The sequence below is a fragment of the Labeo rohita genome, unplaced genomic scaffold (genome assembly GCF_022985175.1).
Source record: "Labeo rohita strain BAU-BD-2019 unplaced genomic scaffold, IGBB_LRoh.1.0 scaffold_375, whole genome shotgun sequence".
In the NCBI taxonomy this organism is placed as follows: domain Eukaryota; kingdom Metazoa; phylum Chordata; class Actinopteri; order Cypriniformes; family Cyprinidae; genus Labeo; species Labeo rohita.
In genome coordinates this window covers 30,394-55,567 of record NW_026129293.1, presented here as the reverse complement: position 1 = coordinate 55,567, position 25,174 = coordinate 30,394, and the positions used below count along the sequence as shown (strand labels likewise).

The 25,174-nt window shown below is 35.7% G+C and overlaps 2 protein-coding genes across 2 annotated transcripts; both read right to left on the bottom strand.

Annotated features, from left to right (window-relative positions):
* Positions 1-1,792: 1,792 nt before the first annotated feature.
* Positions 1,793-6,178, bottom strand: LOC127160526 (RLA class II histocompatibility antigen, DP alpha-1 chain-like). The gene is made up of 3 exons (XM_051103161.1): positions 6,159-6,178; positions 2,288-2,541; positions 1,793-2,197 (listed from the first exon to the last, which is right to left on the bottom strand). Exons 1-3 carry the CDS (start codon positions 6,176-6,178, stop codon positions 1,839-1,841), a joined length of 633 nt encoding a protein of 210 aa, XP_050959118.1. The 3' UTR covers positions 1,793-1,838.
* A 13,765-nt stretch (positions 6,179-19,943) lies between these two features.
* On the bottom strand, positions 19,944-24,931 carry LOC127160525 (uncharacterized). Its single transcript, XM_051103160.1, has 4 exons — positions 24,528-24,931; positions 24,071-24,124; positions 23,830-23,961; positions 19,944-20,376 (listed from the first exon to the last, which is right to left on the bottom strand). Exons 1-4 carry the CDS (start codon positions 24,856-24,858, stop codon positions 20,069-20,071), a joined length of 825 nt encoding a protein of 274 aa, XP_050959117.1. The 5' UTR covers positions 24,859-24,931; the 3' UTR covers positions 19,944-20,068.
* Between the last annotated feature and the right edge of the window lie 243 nt (positions 24,932-25,174).

Genomic DNA, 25,174 nt, shown 5'->3' with positions numbered 1-25,174 from the left:
CCTGTTTCATTTACGTAAGACTGATGCATTTGAATCACATTAAGTTTAATTGATTTGTTTAAGTTAAAACTATGTAATCTAAATGCATGGAAATTTTGTACGTAATTAAATTAAGTTAAGGGCTGAAATATTTTTTTGAGTGCACATGTATATTTTAACATTTATTAATGCAAATTGTATTTTTTATTTTGCATTACAATAGCCTTTTATAAATTCATTTTGTCTCTTTTTTGTTGTCTTAAGTAATTCTCTTTGATTATTGTTTATTTTCTTTATTATTAAATATTTCAGGTTTGTTTTCAGCCAGCAACATAGTATTTTTTTGTCAATAGTCTAGGTAAATAAAACAACCCAAAGTGTTGGGTCAAAGATTTAACCCAACAAGTTGGGTTAAAATAACCCAACGCTGGGTTTGTCCATATTTGACCCAGCGTTGGGTTACCAAAATAACCCAATTTGGGTTATTTTAACCCAGCGTTTTTTTAGAGTGTAGTTTGTCTCGTTTCTCTAACTTTCATACAGTCTCACTTTTGAATTGTTGGACTTTAGTTACAACATAAAGTCAACCACATGCTCTCTCAGTGTTATTCCCTGTCCATTCCATGCTTGAGTACCATAAGTTGTCTTATTATATTTGCAGATGATTTCCTCTAAAATCAGGTATCAGTATCTCCCCTGTTAGCATGTTGAAAATACATAAAAGCTTGGATGGACAAAAACTTTCTACAGTTTAATAAGAGGAAAAAAACCTGAATTTATTTAGTTTGGTGCCCCACAGCTTTTAGATAATTTAAGTACTACCCTTGGTCTTCCATTTGTGATGGAATTAAAAAAACTGGTTATTTTTGATTCCGAAATTTGACAAACTAGTAAATTCTGTAATCTGAGCCAGTTTTCTGCAGCTTAAGGAGCTTCACAAGCTTAAAAATATTTCTACTTTCATTACTTTGGAGACTGTCATTCACATATTCATCTCTACCAGATTAGATTACAAGACTGTTTCAAAACTCAAGTGTTTTCTGCATACAATTCAGATCGAAAATAAAGGTGAACGCTCTTGGTAGAGGCATGGGACTTCTATTAGCTCCCACATCTGGTAGTTTTACTTAGATGTCTTATCCCTTGCGTATTGCCCATTCAAATTACAGACATTCTGTGGTAAAATTACATTGCTCCATCTGCCCTTGTAAAAAAGACTCCCATCTGAATAGGGCTTAAGACAGTTTTATGCAAAATCTTCATTTCTAACTGAGAATAATCTATTTCTAAAATTTCATGAATATTCCTTTTCTTTCAAGTTCAATAGCACATTCTTTAAAAGTCTCACTTCCTTCCTAGATTTCTTACAATTTAAATGTGAAATGTTCCACATTTTCTTTGCATATGCAAATCTGACATTTATTTGTGTGATCTTGTGCTTCCCTGGTCCTACATGTCATATACTGATGGTTCATTATCTTGATTGTTCACAGGTGTTTCCTGTTAGTCATTAGTCGTATATTTTTACCATTGTCTCTTGTCTAGCTTTGTTCCTTGTAACCATTGTCGGGGAGTTTATATCTGTTTAAGTTTAGTTTATGTTCTGTCGGCGCCAATAGCCTCCTGGTTAGCGTGCCGACGCGTGGCGCCGTTGCGCTGCGGGCATCCCGAGTTCGAATCCCGGCTCGTGGACTATTCCCAATCCCACCCCCTTCTCTCTCTCCTGCTTCACTTCCTGTCTTACCTACACTATCCTATCTTAAAAAATAATAATAATACTAATAAAAAAAGGTTAGTCTATGTTCCAAGCCAAATCCTGCTCATTTAAATCTTTTGCTTATTTGGGTTTGTTTCATGGGTTATGCTTTGTAAACCGCAACTTCCCTTGAGTGGAATATGATTACACCATGGAACTCACATGAAAACAATGACTCACCCCATGTTTTGGTCTGAGTTTGGCCCAGAATAGCTTTATGTCTTACAGTGCAACTGTAAATGTCTCCCTCTTTAGGGGTTATCTTCAGATGGGAGAAGATGTTAAATGTGCTGTCATGATTTGGCCGATACTGGCCATTCATAAACTCTGTCACATTTACACTGTTCTTAGTCCATGAGATGATCACAGGTGGTGGGAAGAATCCGGTCACGTGACAGATAAGGTCATTCTCGACACCCACCTTCACATCATCTTTGGAGTAGATGGAAATGTGAGGGGGTTCTATGAATACAAAAAAATTGTATTTGTACATTTGTAACGAATCAATTATACGAAAAGTTGCAACTACTGCATATTAAGTTCTTATTTTACCTGTTGTTTCATCAGAGCCATTGTAAGCTTTTATTTGTCTGTCTAAGAAATTTCTGCAGATTACTAGATTACTAACACTCAGTTCATAAACTCCATCATAGCTGCTGGGGTTGACAAAATCTGCAAAGTCAGGCAGTGTCAACAATCCCTTTTTCCTAATGAAGTCTGAATGGAAAGCAACCTCTCCATCTGTTCCATAAATTTGCTCCTTCTCTGTATCAGAGCATCCAGTTAATCCAAAAGGTTGTGTGCAACTGAAACAGATAAAATGTCATAAGAAATTTTAGCTCAAAAGCAGTACATTCCCAGTCTTTAAGACATACATAAAACACCACAAAGTACAAAGAACAAATAATGAACCATATTTTATGCAATTCAGTAATATTCAAGTTTATTTTTTGTAGTGCTTTTCATGATACAAGCCGTTGCAAAGCAGCTTTACAGAAAATTTAAGTTTCTACAATATATTTAGTAGTTTATCATTCATTCATTACAGTAACATAAACAGTTATGATTAGTGTCTCTGTGTGTGACTCCACAGCTAACATAGCAATTTTGTTTTTGCTGTCCCAATACTTATGGAAGGCGTTGTATGTATGTGTGTAGGTAAAGACAAAATTGCTCTGTCAGCTGTGGAGTCAAGACAACTGTAAATATGATTAAATGGTGAATATGAGGCAGAAAAACAGAACGTCACATTTTATTATTGGCTGTTTCAACACAGACATGGTTTGCCAGCTAAGAAGAACCCCTGATGAAAAACCCAGCATTGTTGGTCACAAGCATAAAGGATGCTTTGGATCCTGGTTGCTGGTCCCAAACATGGGGTTCTTATTGGTGGATAAGGTATGTTTTGCACAGTGGAACCAGCATACAGTGCCTATAGAATACCATCATACCTCTTTGAAATATTTACCTTATTTATCATACAGCCTAAAATCAAACCCCATTCCAAATAACTTTTCCAGTTTTATTTACAACTTCGGTCTTACAAGATCAAACCAAAGAAGAAAAAACAACAGGTCTGCAAATTAATTAGAAAAACAAACAAACTGGAATAACAGGGTTGGAAAAGTCATCAGCCCCTTGATTTAATACTTTGTAAAGCCATCTTTTGCTTTAATTACATCCACCATGCTTCACAGTAGGTATGGTGTGTTTTGGGCGGTGTGCTGTGTTTGCTTTTCGCCAAACATAGTGCTTGGAGTTCAGTCCAAAAAGGTCAATTTTGGTCTCATCAGACCATAGCACCTTTCGCCAGAAGGTATCAGACTCTTCCAAATGTGTTTTTGAATAGTGCAAATAAGACTGAGTGTGACACTTGTTAGGACAGGCTTATTTCGTGCCACCCTGCCATACAGGCCAGCTTTGTGTAAAGCTTGGGAGATGACCAGACCCAGCCATAAAGCCTTGTAAGTCCTTCAAAGTTGCCTTTGGCCTCCTGGTAGCTTGTCTTATCAATGTCCTCCTGGCTCTGTCATCCATTTTGGACAGACGGCCTGACCCTTACCAAAAAGAAGTATACTTCAAGTTTATTTTATTAAGTATACTTAAGTAAAGTTCAAGTATATTTTTAAGTATACTTTATGTACTAGGATAGCAAAGTCCACTAAAGGAGGTAGAGCTTTTTCGCATTTGGTTCCCAAACTCTGGAACAGCCTTCCTGATAACGTTCGGGGTTCAGACACACTCTCTCTGTTTAAATCTAGATTAAAGACACATCTTTTTAGCCAAGCATTCAAATAATGCATCTCATAAACTTTTCCTGCAGTTATATCTGATCAAATGTTCATTATTAATCTTTTAGCTCTGGTTTAACACATCTTCTTTTTCTTAGTTTGAACAGCAGCTACGCTAATTATGTTCCTATTTGTTCTCTGTTTCTGTCATGGGATTGACATCCATGGTAACTAGGAATTCACAAGCTCCAGTGTGGATCCAGAACACTTAAGAAGAGATGATGTCAACCCCACAGAGGACTTCAGATGATGCCAACCCTGAAAACATACAGCACTACCAAATTCTGCTACTAATTTATAGTGTTTTCTGTCTGTTTGATTCCGTCATTAATTGTTAATCTTTACCATTTGGTGTAAAGCTGCTTTGCAACGATATGTATCGTGAAAAGCGCTATACAAATAAATTTGAATTGAATTGAATTGAATTATGTAGTAAATATACCAATATCAGCATACTGGTAGTATACTTTTCAGTGTACTACTTTAATACTCCTTGGGACTAAATTGGCCCACTTTCTAGTATATAAAAGTCTACTTTCAAGTATACTTTAACCCTCTGGGGTCTGAGGGTGTTTTGGGGCCCTGGAGAAGTTTTGACATGCCTTGACATTTGTGCTTTTTTCAGTATCTTAAAAACACATTAATGGCTAAAGTCTGGTTACACTGCAATCAGCACAAACTGGGCTACAATAATATGTAAGTGACATGAATGTACATGTTTGTGTTTTTGAGAAAACAACGTTTATGCGTGGTTAGTGAAAATCTAATTTTTTTTAGTCACTGAAATAAGACAAAGAAACACATGCAGAACATTTATGCACAAGACTTTTGAGAACTGGATGTGGTAGGCTAGAGTTTTTTCTACAAAATGATGTGTAAATCATCTCGTTCAGTCATTCACAAAAAAACAATATACTTATTTAAATTTTCTAAGACGTGTTTTGTGATCGAAAGGGAATATGCGAGGGAGTGACAATGGGCACTGAATATTTAGTGATTCACACCTGAGAGACAAAAGGCCCTCCCCTAATGGCCCATTAATGAGACTGTGACTGTCAGGTAAGAAACAATGAGAGAAGATTCAGAGATTGGGGTTTTAGATTATCTGTATTTTATTTGCAACACAGTATAATATAAACATACATTATGAAGGTCAACGACACAGTATTGAGCACACTGATCTAACCACAGAGATGTGAACAGACGTTGTGTAATTCCTGAAAACAATTTTCTGAATTCTGTTCAACAAGTAACACAAGTAAATCATACCTGATATTTAAGTGCTTGCAAAACTCATCATCACTAGTCAAGGAACTTGTTTTACCAATAGAAAATCAGTGTAGTTGAAGATCTGATGTTGGTACAGCGCTCTCAGAGGAAAAGTTTGCAGGATTCATCTGTTGTGCAGGTATCAGATCACAAACAACTAAAGCAAAACAAAAAACATATGTGAGCATGTTAATATCAGGAGCAATTTAAAGCATCCTTGCTAAATAAAATCATTAGTTCTATAATTTCTATCCCAAAAAATATTTATATAGGTATCTAGTCACTAAAATAAATAAATGAATAAATCAGTGCGCATGTTGATAGGCCTGGAGCAACATTGTTACACTAGCAATCACTAATATTGTCCATGTGATTTTATAGCTATCATATGCACACATGCTTTGTATTTATTATTATACAGTATAAAAACAACATCTGAGAAACTAAATTACTATTAAGCACATACATGCTTGATTAGATAATTGCAAAGACTGGTCTAAGCATTCTTAGACATTACTTTTATATCGTCTAAACATTAGCCCTACTTTTATGTCAATATGTTTATGAAACATAAAACATTCCTGACGTCTTACAGATGCATTGAAAAGTTACGTATGATATTTCAAAATGCTGCACTCGATTTCACACATTTTAGTCAGGAATTATAGTTTTGAAAAAGTCCAACTAGTAAATGCGTTCAAGTTTATGTCACAACAACACATTATCTAATGCCAATAAGAAACATTACTTACACTGTATAAGATCCTCTCGTCATCTGCCTGTAGCCGAAAAGTCTTTTTCCTCTCAGCGCTTTCTTCCAAAAACGAAAGTATCGGACACAAACACATTGCTGCTTTGTTTACGAGTTGATGTGGGCGGTCATTTCGCGTGTCTTTCACGTGGATGTTTGTAATAACAATAGCTGGAGCAGCGCGTGGGCGTGAACTAATTAGCGGTAATGAGCTCAGAGGGGAAAAACAGGACATGGTACTGGTTTCATACGGATTACTTACACACAGAATATGTGTTTTCGATTAAACTTACTTCCTTTAAAAGTAGACATTCCAAGCTTTCTATAGACATATCTCTGGTGTTTGTGTGTCATGTATTCGCAGAGTTTTAGTTCATTTTAGTGACGCATTTCAACTGAATATTCACGGAGACCGAGAAGACTAAAAGGACACCCTGTATATTTTCTTTATTTACAAAAACCACGAACATTTGTTAATATGTTGAGCGTAAACAAATAAAAGTAAACTTTCTACAGATTCAGATGATGTATTACTTTTATGTGTCCAATCAAAATTGAGGGAGCAATTCAAGTTCTTTTTGCTGACATCTGGAAAATATGCGCGTGCTCCCGCCTGCGGGTTAGCCGACCCCGATTCTCACACTGATTCTTCATGTCTGTGTGTTTTATTTAATTCAATTTTTTTTGTTGTTGTTGTTGTTGAGCAAAATAAGTTTTAAAAGTTTTAAAAACATCTGTCTAAAAGTTTATGCATACACTGTAAAAACGAACTGAGGACAATAACATAACAAATAAATATGGTAACACTTTATTTTCGGGTTGTCTAACTAGTTGATTAATAGCTTGAGCAACACTTGAATACTGGCTGTTTGTCAGTCCTTATCAAGCACATAGTAATGCCTTAGGCCTGGTTTCACTGACGGGTTTAGCTTAAGCCAGGACTAGGCCTTAGTTAAATTAAGATATGTAGGCAGCTTTGATAAAAATGCCTTAGAAGAAAATGTTACAGGTGTGCTTCTTGAGACAAAACAATGGCACTGACATATTGTAAGATTTGTCAGAGCAAGATAGGTTTAGTTGAGACAGCCACAACATGCATTTTAGTCTGGGACTTAAGCCTTGTCTGTGAAACCAGACACTTAACCCCTGAAATTTTCAAAATGTCATCCTGAAAATGTCACAACAGAAACATTACATACTGAGTCTGGTGCATATTAATTAATGCACTGAGGAAAACAAAAAAAGAGAAAAAGAAAGAGGAAACATTGGGTCCATCCATTCCTGACACTGAGTAGAGAGGAAGGAAGGTTCCATTAAGGAGCTGCGGGACTATCCTGAGCAATTTAAAGTTTATTTCAGGATGTCAATTAATCCTGAACAGAGACTGGCAGTATACAGTGCTTTCTTAGTGCTGCGAGACGAAGTGGATCAGCTTGTTAGATGCCATTCTGTATTTTGGCAATAGCATACAGTGGCTCTGAATTGTCAAAACACCTCTCAAAATGCTTGTTACGGATGCAAAAAATGCATAAAATAAAACCCGATCTTAATTTTTTTTTAATTACGGATGAAAGTTTCAGAGGCTGTGTAAATGTGATTGACACAACGTGAAGTAATTTTAGAAGAGAATTTCAGACTCTGTGCAAGGACCTTAAGACCTTATTCTACATTCTTAAAGGCACAATATGTAATTTTTAGGAATATATCCAAAAACCTTTTGTGCAGTGTTATATATGTAATTCAGTTGTGTCTGAAATCCTAAATGTTTCTAAGAATTTGTAAACACATCATAGACACACTTAGATAAAACAAGTAGTAGTCCTTGGAAACACTCACGCAACCAGAAGTTAGAGATATGCGCACATATTGGCGCACATACATATCAGTTTTCTTAAAATTCCATAAATTGTAAGGTCTGATTTCTGAGTAATACGGCTGAGTGCTTAGGACATCCTGGAGATTGTTACTATCAAAAAATATGACCCTTCTTCATGAATAAAGTTGAGAATATTAATATTAGAATATATTAAGAACTGTTGTATAAATATTTTTTATATAAATTTGAAAATGTCACTTCAGAACTACTAACAAAGGAACTTTGAGAAAACTTATTGTGTTACTACATTAAAAACTCACTGTATTATGTAGAGTTTTATGAGAGAGAGATGGTCTGAGCGATCGTGATTACCTACATGTGATATGGGACCGTCTGGGGCTAAAATAAATAAACATATAAATGTACACTACATTTACTACATCTTGTTTGTTTGGTCAGCAAAGCAAATAAACATGGCTTAATAGTAGGGATGCGCCGATCCGATATTCATATTCAGGCTTTTCTTTTTGGGTATTGATCATAGAGTGTCGATCCAATTCCGATATTGTGCGTATTATTCTGTGTTACCGTTAAGCTGTATAAAAGCATTATGAAGCACAATAACATTTTCGTGCATTATATTCCAAATCTTCTGAATCCATACCATAGCTTAATGTCAGGTACATATGAATATTTAAGCCCTTACATTAAAGTTCACACAAACCCTGGTCGCGTTCGGTTACGACAGTCAGCTCGGTAAAGCTCTCTCCAAGATCACTCTGTGTTCCCATTATTAAGCTTAATTTGTGGATAAATGTCTATGATTTCGCATAAAAGGACTTTATCATGCCGGAGTTTAATGTTGTTTCTAAATCATGTAACTTGCTGCCGGGTGTCTGTGAGAACAAAACACGAGAGTAGAAAAGACTATAGATAGTTATTAAACATGCACAGTAACTGAAATTTAAAACTGTTAAAATAAAGGCTCAATAAACTGTTGCACAGATATTATAAACTGCACACCAATTTCTTTTCCCTCTGTGTTTTGAAACTTTTATTGCAAAGTGCTGCGTGCCGTGACTCCGTGTTGCTTCAAGCGCATCATTCGGCACACCGGATGCACATATTGTAAGCACTGCGTGCAGTGGCGGTTCTACACACTCTCAGAAAAAAAGGTACAGCACTGTCACTGGGGCAGTACCCTAAGGTACAAAAGTGAAAAGGTACCAATATGTACTTTCAAAGTACTAAAATGGACCTTTAAGGTACTAATATGTACCATTAGGGGTAGGTAAGCAGAGCTGGGTAGTCCAGGGGTCAGAAAGTAAAAGTCCTGCCATATGTTTGTTCCACCCATGAACTCAGTCAGCTGATTTCACCAGAGGTGGAACCAAGTCCTTCCTTTCAAGTCACAAGGAGTCTAAAGTCAGATCCCAAGTCCTCAAAAAATTTAAAGTTAATAAGATAATTAAGTGACTAATTAAATGATGATTGTGCATTAGTGATGAACACCTGCTGTTATTGAGAATTACAGAGGATCAGATGTTGATGTTTTATTGGTTAAAATGATGCCACCATCATGGAGATCAGTGTTTGCTTTAGTTGGGCTCTTGACCCTTGACTAATTATGTTAGATCTCTCTATACCACAATGTATGTAGTGTTGTAAAATAGTGAGATCAAGACTGTATGTGATCTGCTAGTTATCAGGCAGTGACCTGATTATATGGAAAGTAGCTTTATTTGTGTTCAAGTTTAAGTTTTGAAAAACCAGTCCTGTGAAGCTTGGCATGGAATTATAGTTATTATAATTATGGAGTTCTTTTATACGTGGGGCATGTAAATATTTTAGCTTTTGTGCTGTTTAGACACACGCAGACATCAAGAACCAGCATATGAATCTCAACAATGGTGACAATCAACTAAATTCTTCATGCTGCAATGCATGCTGGATAACACCATAGTAAAAACTCCCATCATGCACTACAGCATGAAGAATTATTGTCACCACTGTTGAGGATTGTATGATTAGTGTTCAGGTCTAAAAGCCTGAGCTACTGCAAATTTCCCCCCAATATTTAAGCTTTACAGTGGCATTTCCTAATTCGGCTTTTTATCCAGTTTGATAATTTGTGTCAATCTACAAACCAAAGAATAGCCATTACATAATGTTCACTCAAATGATTTAAAAGCAAAACATGTTATCTAACATGGTATCTCTGCTATCATAAGCTTTAGATTCAATAATGTGCAAACACTTGCTGTGAAACAATATTGCAATTGCTTAGAAGCAATTTACTTTGAATTACGAAAAGGGTCAAGAGCCCAACTAAAGCAAACACTGATCTCCATGATGGTAGCATCATTTTAACCAATAAAACATCAACATCTGATCCTCTGTAATTCTCAGTAACAGCAGGTCTTCATCACTAATGCACAATCATCATTTAATTAGTCACTTAATTATCAATTACCTTTAACTCTTTGAGGACTTTGACTTGAGACTCGCTTGTGACTTAAACTGAAGGACTTGGTTCCACCTCTGGTGAAATCATTTCATCTGTTCATGGGTGGAACAAATATATGGCAGGACTTTTACTTTCTGACCCCTGGACTACCCACCTCTGCTCACCTACCTCTTAAAGGTCCATTTTAGTACTTTGAAAGTACATATTGGTACCTTTCCACTTTTGTACCTTAGGGTACTGCCCCAGTGACAGAGCCGTACCTTTTTTTTCTAACAGTGCACTGAATTGCGCCCCGGGCGAGACTCCCTCCCGGCGAAGTCATCAATAATGGCATCATATGAGATATGCTCCCCTATTGAATGGTATTGGTTTTAATGGTAAGTATAACAGTGTCTGCTGGTATATTATGGATTCTACTGGTGGGTGGGATGGTAAATCCTATTGGAAAAGTGTCCAAAACACACTACAATAAGGAATTTTGTAATAGTTTCACTGGAAAAAGTTAATGGTTCATAATATATATGTATATTAGGCTTTTATTGTTTTTTATTTTTATTTATTTATTTTTTTTTTAACAAGGTAAGCATAGCAAGCATCACAAGCAAGAAGGCTAACAAACCTAAGAGTTAACGTTATACCACTAATTAACATAATGACATGAATACCTTAATCGTACAGAGAGAACATTGTTGCATACTTTTATCTTTTGCCCGTTTCTCCTCATCTTCTTTTTTTCCTAAATTGGGCACCTGACAGCTTTGGCCTTTTTCTCTCCATCGCTGTGTTTACCCAGCAGGCACACAACGTCATATGACGTTAATATTAGGTTAGATTTAGGTTGTGACGTCAGGTGACCAAAATTCAACGTCTAGCCAGCATCTAAGGACAACGTTATTTAACGTCCAATAACGACGTCAAATGATGTTGATATTTGGTTGATTTTAGGTTGTGTTGAAAAGTGACCAAAATCCAATGTTGAGCCAAAATCTTAAACCAACGTCATATTGATGTCAAATACTGACATTTATTCGTCAGGTATGGCAAACAAAATCCAACGTCTGATAGACGTCATAGTGGTAACGTCCACACAACATCAAGCTTGAACATCATTAGACGTTGATATTTGGTTGTTTTTAGGTTGCGTTGTAAGAGGTGTAAAATCCAGGTTCGGTGAGTAAAAGTCCTCCCCAGTATTTAGTTCCAATCACCGGGATTTGCTAATTAGCACAGTTTTTTTAACCAGGAGGACAGACATTGGACCAAAACATTTCTTTCTCAAGTCTCAAGGCAAATCCCAAGTCCTCAAAGAGTTAAAGTTAATGAGATAACTGAATGATGATTGTGCATTAGTGATGAACACCTGCTGTTATTACAGAGGATCATATGTTGACATTTTACTGGTTAAAATGATGTCACCATCGTGGAGATCAGTATTTGCTTTAGTTGGGCTCTTGACCCTTGACTCCTGGGTTAGATCTTTCTTTGTTACAATGCATATGTTGTTGTAAAGCAGTGAGATCAGAGCTTTCATATGGTGAGATGATCATCAAGAGCTTATATGAACACATACAAAATAACTTTCTTTACTTCTTATGTTAAGATTTTAAACTAAAATCAAAACTACCGCAGATTAAGCACCTATAATGTTCTTCTAACAGTTATAGTGAATAAATTTAAAACTTGTATAATGCATGAAACATTTTTTAACATCTGTACTACTTAGACACACACAGACATCAAGAACCAGCATATGAATCTCAGCAATGGTGACAATCAACAAAACGCTTCATGCTGCAAAGCATGTTGGGTAACAGCATAGTAAACACTCCCATCATGCACTGCAGTATTTATTGTCACCACTGTTGAGGAGCGTATGATAAGTGTTAATGTCTTAAAGCCTGAGCTGATGCAGTTTTTTTCTTCCAATACTGAAGCGTTACAGTGATGTTTGTTTAATAGGGTTTTTTACTGCAGTTGTACAATAGCTACATGTAACTCAATAAATCAAAGAGAGAGACCTCTTCATGATGCTTATCCAAATGAGTTCTATGGAGAGAGTGTTAGCTAATCAGCTGCTGCAAGCGTTCAATTCAGCATTGCCCGAATGTTTGCAGTAAAACAGTATTGAAATTACTTTAAATTACTTCAAGAGTCAAGAGACAATCTAAAGCAACCCTTGACCACAATTATGGTGGCACTGTGTTTTTTTCTTGACCAATAAAACATCAACATCTAAAAATAAAGTCAGTCTGGTTAGTAATGAGTGATGCTGTTTGTGGAGATGTTTAATCAGATTTTGAGAGATGAATTTTTTTTTTTCAGTTGATTCAAGTCAGTTGTAGTTCTTGTGTTTCTCTTTTTTTTCAGTGGTGCTGCTTGTTAACAGCAGATGTTCATCACTAATGCACAATCATCATTCAATTATCTCATTAACTTTAACTCTTTAGGGGCTTGGGATTTTACTTGAGACTTGCTTGAGACTCAAAAGGAAGGACTTGGTCCAATCTCTGTCCTCCTGGTTGAAAAACTGTGCTAATTAGCAAATCCAGGTGATTGGAACAAAATACTGGGGAGGACTTTTACTCACGGAACCTGGATTTTACACCTCTGTGTGTTGGAAAGTGACCAAAATCCAACGTCGAGCCAACATCTTAAGCATTGGACATTGACGTCGGCCTGACGTTGGGTTCTGACGTCAACTCGATTTTCATTTCCAACCAAAATGCAACGTCTGATAGACGTCATAGTGGTTGGGGTACAACGTCAATCTGACGTCATGTTGACGTCCTGTGCCTGCTGGGAAGGAATAACAGTCCTAATTCCTAAACCAAACAAGAACAAATTATTTTTAGATAACTGGCGCCCAATTTGTTTACTTAACAACGATTATAAAATTTTAGCTCTCTTATTGGCAAGAAGATTACGGTCTGTTTTGGACTCCATCATAGATGAAACACAATCAGGCTTCATGAACAAAAGGCATATAGGAAATAACATTAGGCTCATTTTAGATATTTTAGATTACCCAGAAATGGTAGAGGGGGGTGGGCTCATGCTGTTTGTAGATTTCTACAAAGCATTTGACACCGTTGAACATCCATTCATTTTACAGTCTCTTAAAAAAATCGGTTTTGGTGTTTTTTTTTCCTCAGCTATTAAAAGTCTATATAACAATAGTAATAGCTCAATTAGACTAACAGGTGGTATGTCTCCCAGATTCAATGTCTCTAGAGGCATCCGACAAGGGTGCCCGGCTTTGCCTTAGCCCAGCTTTTGTCTGATCATATTAAATCAAGTGAAATAAACGGCATCAATATATTAGGTAGAGAGCTTATTATATCTCAACTGGCGGACGATACCACTCTCTTTCTTAGAGATGAAAATCAAGTCTCTGTTGCAATAAATACCATAGGAAAATTTTCCATGGCTTCTGGCTTAAGGCTGAATATCAATAAGTGTGAAATCATGTCCATTAAGGACTGCATGAAATCTTCAATTTGTAGTATTCCAGTTAAAAATGAACTTGTTCACTTAGGAATCACAATTACCAAGGACCAACAAAAAAGGGCTTCATTGAACTTCAACCCTATTATTCAAAGAACTAAAAAAAAGCTGAACCAGTGGCTGTTACGGGATCTCTCCCTCAGAGGCAGAACCCTACTGTCTAAGGCAGAAGGTTTATTACGGTTGACATATCCAGCTCTATCTCTGTATGTGAACAAAAAACATATTACTGAGATTGACAAGCTACTCTTTAACTTCTTATGGACAAATAGAACTCATGTGAAGAAATCTGTTCTAACAAATGACTATGAAAAGGGTGGTTTAAATTTGATTGATTTCTGTACTCTTAATAATACTTTTAAAGTAAATTGGTTAAAACATTTCTTTAAAAACCCTAATTCTATTTGGAATGTCATGCCCTGTCATATTATGTCAAAACTGGGTGGGTTGAGCTTTTTCTTAACCTGTAATTACAATATTGATAAAGTCCCGATAAAAATGTCATCCTTTCACCGCCAGGCCTTCCTTTCATGGTCTCTTATTTTCAAGCATAACTTTTCACCCAACAAATATTATATATGGAACAACAAAGACATACTGTTTAAACACAAATCTTTATTTATTGATTACTGGTTTAATAATAACATTATTTTTGTTGACCAATTATTTAACAGGGCTGGTTGTCTTTACTCTTATAGTGAGTTTCTAGAACGTTCTCAAATAATATTTGTGGATATATGACAGAAATCAAGTCAAACTGTAATGTTGTTTGTGGAGTTGTTTAATCAGAGATTTAATGTCTTCATTTATTTAAGTTCATTTTATCTTTGGCTGTGTCTGATTCTTGTGTTTCTCTTTTCTTCTGTGATTCTGCTTGTAAACAGCAGGTGTTGATCATTATTGGTCAATCATGACATAATGATCTCCTTAACTCCAACACTGTGTCAATGCTACTTGAACACTCTGTAGTGTGGAAACACATGAACACTGAGCAGGGTTTGTTTAACACTGGGAAATATTACATCAACTTTACCTGTTTCATTTACGTAAGACTAATGCATTTGAATCACATTAAGTTTAATTGATTTGTTTAAATTAAAACTATGTAATCTAAATGCATGGAACTTTCGTACATAATTGAATTACATAAAGTTTAATTGTTGTCTTAAGTATTTTCTTTGATTATTGTTTATTTTCTTTATTATTAAATATTTCAGGTTTGTTTTCAACCAGCAACATAGTATTTTTTTTTGTTTAGGCTGAAATTTTTTTTTGAGTGTATGTTGTTATTGGACAATGACCTTTTTATATGTCAAATAAAAAAACAAACAAACAAAAGAAAGATTTCTCAATTGATGACCCCTCTACACTCTAAAAAATGTTGGGTTGTTTTTTTAACCCAACTGCTGGGTTAAGCCTGTTGGGTCATTTAGTTGGGTTGTTTTTGTGTTGGGTTGTTTTTGTGTAACCCAACATTGGGTTACTGATTTTATCCAATCAAGTGACAGTTAAGAGAGTAAGCCACTCCCCCTACTCGACGAGCCAAGCGCTATAAGCAACCTATAGAATCTACTCAATATAATGGGGTAAACTGATGTAACAATTTGCTCTCAGTTTGTTTGGGTAGATTCTATCCTATATGTCTGAGTAAAGAAAACCAGAATTTATCAGCTAAGACAAACTAAAAAAAAAGTAGGTTAAGTCTACACAGCAAAAAGCCCAGTGTTAAATGAACTCTCCCAGGAGTTTGAGTCCATACTCAAGAGTGTTAAAATGAACACTGAAGCAGTGTTAGAGTTAATGAGGTAATTAAGTGATTCATTGAGTGATGATTGACCATTATTAAAGACGCCTGATGTTAATAAGCAGAATCACCAAAAGGAGAAAATCTAATTTTGTAAGTTGCCATTATAGTGGTCAGTGTTAGCATTAGTTTAGCTCTTTACCAGTAACTTCTTAATATTAGATTTTGTTTGGGTGTTGTAATTGAGTTACAACAGTCAGACAAACCAGAAGAAATGAGATTTTGTGGTTTTGATTATGCTTTGACAAAGTCATGAAGTAGCGATCAGAGTAAGTGAGTTGTATTTTGTTTATGTTGCTTTAATCAAACAGGTGTTTCTGGAATTTATTTGACCGGAAAAAATATAGACGTTTTTTTAGATTTAGACACACAGACATCAACAATCAGCATGAGAATCACAACAATGGTGACCAACAAAAACGTATGTTGTAGCCAATCAAAACTCATCCATATCTCCCATCATGCATTGTGGCACGAATAAATTATGAGCTGATGATTTCCGTGATGTTTAGAGTTGATCTGTTTCTGAATATGCTGTTTGTCACCATTTTTGAGATTCATATGCTGATTCATGATGTCTGTGTGTGCCTGAAAGAACAACTTCTGAAAGTTTTTTTTGATCGGAGGAGCTTGTAAGAAGTCCATTCAAAATTTAAAAAAAAAAATTCAGGCTTCATCATTTTTTTGCAGCTGTGAAACCACAAGGCAGTTGTAATAAATAAAGGATATAAAACTCTAAATGATTTCAGTGGCTCAAATTAAGTTTATTTTAAAACAGAATTATCACCACTGCATGACTTTTGCTCTTTGCCTTGTCTGGCTAGTTTAACTAAACAGTTGAACAAAAGCTAATGTTAAAAAGCTACGGGTCAAGAGCCCAACTAATGCTAACACTGACCACTATAATGGTGACGTAAACATTTTGGTGTCTTCAATAATTTTCAATCATCACTCAATGAATCACTTAATTACCTAATGAACTCTAACACTGCTTCAGTGTTCATTTTAAAACTCTTGAGTATGGACTCAAACTCCCAGGAGAGTTCATTTAACACTGGGCTTTTTGCTGTGTAGACTTAACCTACTTTTTTTTTAGTTTGTCTTAGCTGATAAATTCAGGTATTCTTTACTCAGACATATAAGATAGAATCTACCCAAACAAACTGAGTGTAAATTGTTACCTCAGTTTACCTCATTTTATTGAGTAGATTCTATAGGTTGCTTTTTACAGTGTAGTTTTGTTGTCTGTCTGTATATAATGTAAACCACTGAAAGACACAGACTGTTGTCGTTACCAGACTCTCATTCTAGTGTTTAATTCTGAGTAAGACTTCAGCCTTAAAGCCTCAAAATCAACCATCTAAGAAGGATGCAGCCTTCTGTTTGAGACGCATCAATGATATTATCTGTCAGTGATTCTGCATCAATGATTTAGCTGTGGATTGGTTTGGAACTACTTGGTTATAAAGATATATAAAAGCTTTCTATTTCTGGCGCTGCCATTAACAATATATAAAAATGCTGTTCTTTTGAACTTTCTATTAATCAAAGAATCCTAAAAAAAAAGAATTTCACTGTTTTCAACAATGATGATAATAATCAGGGCCCAAAGGCTAAAAGTAGCTCATAACTGGCAGATTAAAATCTTAAAATTTAGAAATTTAAAATTAATCTCGTTCTACGTCATCATTAACTAGTGAAGTTCAATTCCAATACTCAAGAACACAAGTATAGAGGACATGTGAAAGTGCCCGGATGTGTTCTTGAAATCAACTCATAAGTCACTAAGACCAAATCACAAACTATCCTACCCACTGAAAAAAAAACAATACAAACCATCATAGAAATTCTAATGGTTTTCACTACAAATACATTTAGGATTTTGTGGTTCTAACAAGCCACCAATAGAAGGAAACCAATTACCAGTTTGCATCTAGTTCGGTTTTCTTTTACATTTGCATGTCTTCTATCAGCCATGATTATTCTACTCTGTTAATTAAAATGCTCTTGTAAGCTCTTGTAAGTTGGTAAGTGCAGACATCATCCATAGCAACGAGGTCAACCCTGCCCGTCTCCAATAATTTTTTTAAATGTTGCTAGAAATGCAATAAACGTGGAGTCCGGGGAGTGAATTTCGAGGAGGGACGGTGTTTCACTTCCAACTGGTTAGGTTTATTTGGAAATTAAAGTAAGTAAAATAGAAATAGAATAGAGAGTACTAATATTAAAGGGTCAAGTGTAGATGGAAGAGATTTGTTTTTAGCTGTTTCATGAAGATGGCTAAGGACTCAACTGCTCGGATTGAGTTGGGCAGGTCATTCCACCAGGAGGAACCAGTTAATGTGAAAGTCTGTTTGCTGTTCATTTGCAGAACACATGTTTCTAAAGGACACATAATCTGAAGTAGTGAATTTAGGTAAAGGGATGCTGCAGAGTCCGTGGTGGTTTTGTAGGCAAACATCAGTGCCTTGAATTCTATGCGAGTAGCTATTGGTAGCCAGTGCAAATTGATGAACAGAGGTGTGACGTGCATTTTTTATTTTTTATTTTTTCCGGCTAGTTAAAGACTAAACTTGCAGCTGCATTCTGGATTTAGTTGTAGACGTTTGATAGAACCGGTTGGAAGACCTGCCAAGAGAGCATTGCAATAGTCCTGCCTGGACAGAGCAAGAGCTTGAAAACGGATTGGTGTAGCATGCAGTGCTCTGAACGGGTTCAGGGAATGAAAACAAAAACTGGAAACGAACGAAATTTTGACTGTAACAAAACCAGAAACAGAAAAAAATCTGCTGAGTGTCGATTTATTGTGACGCAATCAAAAGTTCATGGAAAGGAAAACAAGATAGCAGAAAGTAGTCTAGTTTTCTTTATTTTGCAAAAGCTTACAGTTTTGAATGATGTCTTGTTTCTATCTTTATGACTGACCAGCGTTGGTATGAACATTGCGCCGGTGCCTCACGCGCAAACAGACACAACATATTTTGCGACATTGCAGCTTGTTCATTATCAAAATAAAATACAGTTAAAGGATTCTAAAAAGTTACAGTGCTCCAGTGTACAATCTGTTGCGTTCAACGTTACTACCTCACTGTGCCTATACAGCCGATGCAGGATGATGTTTATGTCGATGTGACTGAAGTACAAAGCCTATTGCATAATACATAATTTAGCATCTACTCGCAAATGTGGAAACATTTGTATTCATGTCGAATGAGAGAAGTAGGCATCACCTTTAATTTGTTTTTGGATTGACATTTTTATAGCCAAAACGCAAATTTTTATAGCCTTAACTCCAGAGGATTTGTTGTGGAGAGAAGGAAACTAATAACTGTGTTTATAATATTTGTGAACATTTTGCTTCTCCGGCATTTTAGCCTACATTATTTCTGAATGTAAAAATAAAATGCGATGTCAGCCTCTCAAAACACAATTTTATACGAGTAGCTTTTTTTTAAACAATACATCAAACATTTTTAAATATCTTTAAAAAATACTTTAATATCTTTAAAGCAGATTTTTCTTTCATTTAGCAGTGTACATTTGGCCAAAATATAGAAAAGATGATGCTGTGTTGGCTGTGACTAAAGCACAAGCTAGCAGAGGGAGCCCTCACCCGAGTACTGACTGCCATCGCTCCCTCTGCTGCTTCTACCCACATAGCAATTGTCATCCGGCCCAGTTCTGGCCCAAACAAGCAGTTACACTCGGCCCAAGTGCAGCAAAGAATTACGGCCCTTGTTTGGCCCGGATCTGGATTACAGACATGAGCCACACATGAGCCATAACACACTAACATATCATAAACCACACAACAGCACATCTGTGACACAGATTGTGTGATTTATGACACAATAATGTGTTCAATATTTTAAGAATATCAACCTGTGTTAAGAGTTATAACACACTGGTTAAGTTAAAATGAACACAAAATGTGTTGTCCTTAACCAGATACATAGATTTGTTAAGATATAACACAAGTTGTTTTAACTCATCTGTTTTAAGAGTGAAAGAACATCATTGATTTAACATATTACTGTCCTGTTGGTTTATTGGTGTTACATGTCTGCAAAAGAACAGGCATCTTTCCAGTGTAACGCATTTAATAAAAAAATGATTTCAGTATGGAAATCTGCAAAGACAAATATAGAGCAAATGGATTGAATTCTTGTGTTCTCTGCTCATGTCTGCATCAGTGAAGTATTTAATGCATCAAGCAGGTCTTTGCAAGCACTCCCCCCTAGTGGTTTAGATTTGCTATAGTATATCATAGGCTCAGAAATAAGTAACATGGTCTATTATGCTGACATTTAAATAATAATCTATTGCAAATTTAAAAACATACATTAGTCCTCATTAATACAGGTTTATAAGTTAAGGATTCTTTATGATTTTCATCTTAAATCGTATGTTAAAGGTTTAGATTTTCTGGAATCACATTCTGCAAAGCTCCTGATCTCTTAAGGGAAACAGTAGGTAACCACTGAAAGTATTAAGATTATTGTCATTATCATATAACCTGCTGCCAGACCACAGTCTCACATAGACGACATCTCCAACCTCCAGGATCAACACAACTCCATTTGAGGAGTTTATATTGCGCTGATCCTGGCGAGCATATGCCATAACCACCTTCTCTCCATTCTTCATAATGGAAACATATGCTGCATTTGAAGGATTACCATGACCATAGACAGAGACTCTGAACCTGTACGCTCCTTTCAGTGGTGCTGTGAACACACCTAAATCAAATATCAAGAGAGAAAGCAGAGAATCAGCTGCACTGTAAAAAAACAACCTATAGAATCTACTCAATAAACTGATGTAACAATTTGCACTTAGTTTGTTTGGGTAGATTCTATCCTATATATTTGAGTAAAGAAAACCTAAATTTACGAATCTACTCAATAAAATGAGGTAAATTGAAGTAACAATTTGCACTCCGTTTGTCTATATATTTGAGTAAAGAATACCTGAATTTAACAGCTATGACAAACTAAAAAAAAGTAGATAAAGTCTACACAGCAAAAAGCCCAGTGTTAAATGAACTCTCGCGGGAGTTTATTTGAGTGTTAAAATGAACACTGAAGCAGCGTTAAAGTTAATGAGGTAATTAAGTGATTCATTGAGTGATGACTGAAAATTATTGAAGACACCAAAATGTTTACGTCACCATTATAGTGGTCAGTGTTAGCATTAGTTGGGCTCTTGACCCGTAGCTTTTTAACATTAGCTTTTGTTTAACTGTTCAGTTAAACTAGCCAGACAAGCCAAAGAGCAAAAGTCATGCAGTGGTGATAATTCTGTTTTAAAATAAACTTAATTTGAGCCACTGAAACCATTTAGAGTTCTATATCCTTTATTTATTACAACTTCTTACAAGCTCCTCCGATCAAAAAAAAAAACTTTCAAAAGCTGTTCTTTTAGGCACACACAGACATCATGAATCAGCATATGAATCTCAAAAATGGTGACAAACAGCATATTCAGAAACAGATCAACTCTAAACATCACGGAAATCATCAGCTCATAATTTATTCGTGCCACAATGCATGATGGGAGATATGGATGAGTTTTGATTGGCTACAACATAAGTTTTTGTTGGTCACCATTGTTGTGATTCTCATGCTGATTGTTGATGTCTGTGTGTCTAAGTCTAAAAAATGTTTATATTTCTTCCGGTCAAATAAATTTCAGAAACACCTGTCTGATTAAACCAACATAAACAAAATACAACTCACTTATTCTGATCACTACTTCATGACTTTGTCAAAGCATATTCAAAACCACAAAATCTCATTTCTTCTGGTTTGTCTGACTGTTATAACTCAATTACAACACCCAAACAAAATCTAATATTAAGAAGTTACTGGTAAAGAGCCCAACTAATGCTAACACTGACCACTATAATGGCAACTTACAAAATTAGATTTTCTCCTTTTGGTGATTCTGCTTATTAACATCAGGCGTCTTTAATAATGCTCAATCATCACTCAATGACTCACTTAATTACCTCATTAACTCTAACACTGCTTCAGTGTTCATTTTAATACTCTTGAGTATGGACTCAAACTCCCGGGAGAGTTCATTTAACACTGGGCTTTTTGCTGTGTAGACTTTACCTACTTTTTTTTAGTTTGTCTTAGCTGATAAATTCAGGTATTCTTTCCTCAGACATATAGGATAGAATCTACCCAAACAAACTGAGTGTAAATTGTTACATCAGTTTACCCCATTATATTGAGTAGATTCTATAGGTTCTTTTTTACAGTGTGTTTGTTTAATTGCCTAATTAATCAAGCACAGTGTAAAAGTTGTGAATCACAGCAGATCACTGAATTCTTATATTCACATTACACAAATACAGAGAGATTTGAACAGAGCAGAATTATGGGGTAGAATTGTAGCATAATTCCAAATAAATAGATTATGATCCACAAATAAATGTAAAGAGATTAACAAAAAATAAACTATGTATTGACAAATAAATAGAATTTCACAAACATTAATTAAATTTACACAAAAAAATAAAATGAGATTTGCAATATTCAGAAATATCTTTTTATATCACAAACACATTCATTTGCGAATCGCATCCTGTGCATTTGTAGATCGCTGCATTCATTTGTGGATTTTAAAACATTTCTAGCCTCAAGATGCTCACAATCCACAAACGTGTGGACTCCACTCACCGTCTACTCAAGCCAATCAGATAACAGCTTCACTCCTCAGACCAATCATAGCACGTTCTCACTATAACCAATCATGTTTTGTTTTACAATCAGGATGGGAGCAAATTCGTTTTGCACCCCTGTAAGGGCGCTGCATTCTATGGACACTTTGTTCAAATGAAACTGAAGTGCTGTTTGTGTGCTTAAAAAATCCAATTTCCAAAGGACTGTTGGAGTGCAGGCTTCTGTATATTTACATCAGGATCATTTATAGATCCTGTGCATCATCAGCAACACCCTTGTGACGTGTCCAAAGCAAACAGAAATCATTATTATCAGCGATACTGTCTACACTGGACAAGGTGCGACATGATGAAGAACAAATAATTCACACCGTTGCTTTGATTTAACACTAGAAGCGCCACGTGGTAAAATTTACCCATGGCTGTTTTTTAAAAAATTGTCTCACATTTTGCTTTACAGTGTAAATAACAAACCCGTCATTCTTCACTGATGTTTGTGTCCAGCTCTTGCTCTGTCATCTCCACAGCTCTTCATGCTCATTTTAGTCTCCTGATTTACTCTCCTTTGTACTTCATAAGTGTACTTGAAATAGCTTAAAATAGCTGTGAACTTAAAACAACAGGACAAAAACATAGACATGACTAAAAATAATCCTTTTTTGACCCTAGACATAACTTTGTGAATACAGTGACATAATACGTTTTTTAGCCATAGCAAAACAGTAGTCATGTGCATTGAATTTTATCTGCTGCCGTTTTTAGGTATACAGCGACCTGTGGAGGATTAAGTGTTAAACAGCTTGACTGAAAATCTGGGAAACACTGTTGGCTCTTGTGTGGCGTGTGGTTGAATCCAGTTATTTATCAGTCAGTTAATAATTGATGCTTTTCTTTCCATCTTGAATAATGTGATGCTAGCAGTGATATATTGTGTTGTTTCTCTGGCATTTTCAAAGGCACATACAATATAATACTGTGGCTTGGCTCACCACGCATTCTAATTAAATCCAATTTGAAACTTTTACTGTACCAATTTTTATGGCCCTTATATATTTCGTATTTAAGCCAATGCAGATGAATTAAGTTATTTCAGGACGAGACCGCCCTGACTGTAAAGTGAATTGTGATTGGTTATAGCGAGAATGTGCTATGATTGGTCAACAAAGTGAGGCTGTTGTCTGATTGGCTTGAGTGATGGAATCCACGCATTTGTGGATCGTCAGCTTCTTGACGCTAGAAATGTTTCAAAATCCAGAAAATGCACGCAGTGATTCACAAATGAATGCCAGGCAAAGTTGTGTATTTAAAAAGATATTTCTGAATATGTTTTTTATTTGCAAACCTCATTTTATTTTTTGTGTGAATTTAATTCATGTTTGTGAAACTCTACGATTTATTTGTGGACCATAATCTATTTATTTGGAATTATGCTATGATTCTACCCCATACACAATGATTCTCATTACTGTCAGTTTTATGGCTCCATTTCATTGATAATTACCTGTAATTGGGTTGTAGGCGTTTCCTATGTTTGTGAAGACGTTCCTGTAGGTTAATGTGATATCAGTGGTAAAAGGACCAACATATCCACTGTTAGACTGCATCAGTGAAGCTGAAAACGCTATCTCTCTGTCTGTTATTGAAAAACAAAAGCAATATTGTGATATATTACTGTTTTACACTATACATTTTATACAGAATGTATACACTGAATTTAAAGTCACTCAAACACATTGTTTCACCTCTGTTTTCCTTTCTCAACTCCTCCACTTGACTCCGAGTAAGGTTTGAAATTTCTGTGAAGAAAAAAAAGATTGTGGTAAATGATGTTTATATTGTAATAGACAACAATTTTACACTAATTACCGGATCGCATCAGTGCAGCTGAAAACACTATCTTTCTGACTGTTATTAAAATCAAAAGCAATATTGTGATATATTACTGTATTAGACTGAGAATGTAAAAAATATATTTAACATCATTCAAACACAGTTTTACCTCTATTTTCCTTTCCTAACTCTTCCACTTGACAATGAGTCAAATTAAAATTATGAACAAACGTAGGTTGTATTAAATGCCATTTACAGGTTACTGTAATAGATAACACTGTTCACATTCAGTTTTACACTAACTATATAGTGTATTGCACTGGTGTTTTGAGGATCACTGATAAAAGAATGAATGTTTTGGTGACGTACCATCACTTTTCTTGTTCAGCTCTTCCAGGAAGAAGGTTTGTTGTTCCTTCAGTTGCGTCTCTAAGGCTCTGATGTTGGCTTTCTGCTCTGTAACGGTGACGGTCAGTTCTCTCAGTGCTGCGTGGATGTCAGAGAAGCTCAAATGGCAGTATTGTTGGCTGTCAGTTGAAGCTTCATCTCTCAGAGTGTTTGTTTGAGGTGGATTCTGTCTTCTGTCCCCAGAGCTGAGCTGTTGACTGATTTCATTATTGTCTAGTCCTCCATCTACCTTCTGCTGTGCAATGAACACAAAGGTTTCCAAAAGCAGGAGTGTATATAACAAACCCTTCATTCTTCACTGATGTTCGTGTCCAGCTCTTGCTCTGTCATCTCCACAGCTATTCATGCTCTTTTTATAGTGTCCTGATTTACTGTCCTTTGTACTTGATTTATTCAGATAAAAAGCAGTTAAAGTTAATTGTTAATCATAATTAAAGGGGATGTTCCGGGTTCAGTAGTTGTTTGACTCTATTCACAATGTTTTTGGTAGTATGTCCCATATGGCAAAAAAAATATTTTTTTGTGGCCAAAATATATTTGAAATATATGCTAAATATATGCTGCAAACAGTGAAGCTGTAACGTGGAGAGGGAGACAAGAGGCGAGGG